A 3,758-nucleotide genomic window follows, 5' to 3' on the forward strand; every position below is an offset into this window, starting at 1 on the left:
CCTAGCGGATCTTGTTACTCTTGGGTGTTTGAGCATCCTAGACGGTTGAGGTCACCTCAGAGCCATACTCCATTGTGGTAAAGCTTCGTGGTGTTGTTGGGAGCCTCCAAGTGTTGTGGAGATAGCCCCAACCTTGTTTGTAAAGGTTCAGTCGCCACCTTCAAGGGCACCAATAGTGGAATCACGGCATCTCGCATTGTGTGAGGGCGTGAGGAGATTACGGTGGCCCTAGTGGCTTCTTGGGGAGCATTGTGCCTCCACACCGCTCTAACGGAGACGTACTTCCCCTTAAAAGGAAGGAACTTCGGTAACACATCCTCGTCTCCACCGGCTCCACTCTTGGTTATTTCGTGCCTTTACTTTTGCAAGCTTACTTGTGTTGCATCTATTGCTTGCTTGTGTACTAGTTGTCATTGCATCATATAGGTTGTCCACATAGTTGCATATCTAGACAACCTATTTTGTTGCAAGGTTTAAATTGTTAAAGAAAAGCTTAAAAACTGTTAGTTGCCTATTCACCCCCCTCCCCTCTAGTCGACCATATCGATCCTTTCAGTGGCCGATGCTTTGAGTCATCGTGCATGCCTCTTGACTTCTTTTGAGGCTGAACTTCCAGGCATGAACCAAATGAAGGAGTTGTATCAGGATGATGAAGACTTTGGCCATGTTTGGGTGAAGCACATTAGGAGCCAGCCGGTAGGTGACGACTATTTGGTGTGGGATGGCTATCTCTTCAAAAATGATCGTTTGTGCATCCCAAGAAGTTCTTCGCGTGACAAACTAATTAGAGAACTCCATTCAAGTGATCTTAGTGGGCATATTGGACGGGACAAGACTATCGCTAACCTGGAATCTCGCTACTTTTGGCCACAACTAAAGAGAAATGCTGGAAAGTTTGTTCAGCGATGCCCTATATGGCAAACCTGTAAAGGCCAAATCCAGAACACAGGGTTATACATGCCTTTGCATGTTCATGTAGCTCCATGGGAGGACATCTCTATGGACTTCGTCTCGGGCTTGCCAAGAACAAGGCGGGGAAGTGATGTTGTGTTTGTAGTCGTGGACAGATTCTCTAAGATGGCTCACTTAATCCCATACCGCAAGACAACGGATGCCCATCATGTGGTAAATCTGTTCTTTCGACAAGTGGTCAGACTTCATGGAGTACCAAGGTCCATCGTCTCAGACCGTGATAGCAAGTTTCTTGCTGCATTTTGGCTCACTTTGTGGAGGCGATTCAACACTGAATTGAAATTTTCTAGCACTGCTCATGCACAAACAAATGGACAAATGGAAGTGGTGACCAAATTTTTGGGTAATCTAATCCGTTGCATTTCTGAAGAAAGAAAGGGACAATGGGATTTGACTTATGTATTGGAGAGTTCTCCTACAATAACTCCAAGCATAGATCTATAGGAAGGATCCCTTCTTCCATTGTCTACACTAAAGTTCTGACACATGTGGTGGACCTGGTGAAGCTACCATCAAACGGAAACTCAAAATTAGCATTGTCCTTTGCTGATAATTACACCGAGTTATTTGAAGAGATTTGTGGTGCTTTGGAAGCACAAGATCAGAAATATAAACAACTTACTGATTGCAAAAGGAGGCCAAAATCATTTCAAGTTGGTGATAAGGTGATGGTCTACCTCCGAAAAGAGAGGCTGCCTTTAGGTGTTAAGGGGAAGCTTAAGTAGCGAAGGTATGGACCCTTCTCTATCACGAGGAAGATAAATGATAATGCTTATGTGATAGATCTTCCAAGCGACAGGGGCATATCAACACTTTAAATGTTGCAGACTTGACTGTCTACCATCCAGAAGAAGCGCTCTACGACGATAACTCGAGGGCGAGTTCCAAACAACCAGGGGAGAATGATGAGGAACAATAGATGAGAAAAAAACATGCCAGATCTGTTTGGCTACTTCTAGATACTTCCACTCTAGTGTAATATTTCTTTTCTTTTCTTTACCCTACCTGCTGTTTCTAGAGTTCTCTAGTTATAAGTAGCTGTGAGTAGAGTGGTTAATCTTAAATAATATTTTCTAGAGTGTTCCAGCTATAAGTAGAAGTATGTGAAGGCTTCTCAAAGCCCTATAAATAAAGATCCTCACCTCTACTTTAGGAGCAGACTATGTACCCACTACTTATAATAAAACTTGTTCTTATCTAAGATTTTGAAGTAGATCTTGTGCCCTAGGAGTTCTGCATTGAACTCTTGCTGCCCTATCGGCCTACATTCGCCTCTAGAGCGATATCTAGCACAACACGTTGAAGTTGTTCCTTCAACACTTGTGATGTACACATTGTCGCAGCTAGGTGGAGCTGCTCCTCCACAACCTTCGTGCTGCTTCAGAAATCGCCGATGGTGCAATGTAGGAGTTACTCAACTCTCTCTTTGTCTTGCTGGTTTTCGGTGATCAAACTCACAAAGGATTTTTTGTAGTTTACCCTTAGTCCCGATGCTCCACATCTCCAAAGCACTTATAACGAACTCAAGGTCCGGGGTGTAGACTTAACGAACAACGCCACATCGTCTGTGTATATTGATGGCCACTGTGTCATCGAGATCCATGTGTATGTGCTCAACACTCCAGCTTGCATAGCCGTAGTTACAATAGCCGTGAGGACCTTCATAGAGATGACGAACAATAGAGGGGAGACTGGATCCCCTTGGCGTAACCCTTTCGCATGCCAAATTCTCCTTCTCAGGACTCCATTGATCACTACACTCGTGCTCGAGGTTTGTAACAATGTGGCCATCCACTTGAGAAGTGGGTCAATCGTAGACCCTTGTTTCATCAGAGCCCACCCGAGCGCGAGAATTACGAGTGCAGTGAAGACCCAAGTAAAAAATTTAGAAGATCTTCAAGAAAAGAAAAAGGAGAGCAGTATTTCTCAAAAAAGAAAAAGGAGAGCAGTGTTTCTCAAAAAAGAAAAAAAAAGAAAAAGGAGAGCAGTGTTTCTCAAAAAAGAAAAAGAAAAGAAAAAGGAGAGCAGTGAAGATTACGGACGGGGACACGAGCGAACGGGCGGCGGCGCGGGGTCCCGGGTCCATCGGATCGCGCGCGCGCGCAGCGCACGTCGCGCAGGCCAAGGCACCCGGCGCGAGCACGGCGCGCGTCCCCCGCGGCACCGCCCCCCTCCCTCCCCATCCTCCCGTCCTCACGTTCCCTTTTACTACTTCACTCACCACCGTCACACGTCGTGAAGCGCCCCCTCGCCTCGCCTCGCCTGAATCCAGCTCCTGCCTTCCACCCACCCCCGGTGCGCCTCCGATGTCGTCGCCGTCGCTGCCCACCGCGCGCCTCCCGCTGCGCCCGTCCCCTGCCGCGGCAACAACGCCGCTCTCCCGCCGGGGCGCGCCCGCCCGCTCCCTCGCGGCATCCCCCGCCCCCGCCATCGCCCTCAAGCCCCTCGTCTTCAAGGCGCACGCGTTCGGCTCCTACCGCTCCGCGCTCCTCCTCCACCGCCGCCGCCGGTATGCGCTGCCCGAGACCGCCGTCTCCGAACCAACCCCCAAGGTCTGCTTTCCTCTCCACCTCCCGGCATCGGCGGCGAATGTCGCGGGGGGAAATGTCGCCTGATTAGGGCTACCTGCTGCCTGACGACGCTTGGTTTGGCGCGCGCAGGTCACCAAGGAGTACCTGGACTGGGACTCCCTGACGGGCAAGTTCGCCGCCAGCGCCAACGTGCCCTTCCTCCTCCTCCAGCTCCCGCAAATCATCCTCAACTACCGCAACCTCGTCGACGGCAAC

The 3,758-nt window shown here is 49.3% G+C and overlaps 1 protein-coding gene across 1 annotated transcript in view; it reads left to right on the forward strand.

The window, feature by feature from the left end:
• Nucleotides 1–3,134: 3,134 nt before the first annotated feature.
• Nucleotides 3,135–3,758, forward strand: part of LOC119365482 (maltose excess protein 1-like, chloroplastic) — a 3,960-nt gene continuing 3,336 nt past the window's right edge. Inside the window, exons 1-2 of the mRNA XM_037631124.1 lie at nucleotides 3,135–3,524; nucleotides 3,633–3,758. Of these exons, the coding sequence (XP_037487021.1) occupies nucleotides 3,279–3,524; nucleotides 3,633–3,758 (372 nt within the window). The 5' untranslated portion in view covers nucleotides 3,135–3,278. The remainder of the gene's footprint in view (nucleotides 3,525–3,632) is intronic.

The sequence above is a fragment of the Triticum dicoccoides genome, chromosome 2B (assembly GCF_002162155.2).
Source record: "Triticum dicoccoides isolate Atlit2015 ecotype Zavitan chromosome 2B, WEW_v2.0, whole genome shotgun sequence".
In the NCBI taxonomy this organism is placed as follows: Eukaryota; Viridiplantae; Streptophyta; class Magnoliopsida; order Poales; family Poaceae; genus Triticum; species Triticum dicoccoides.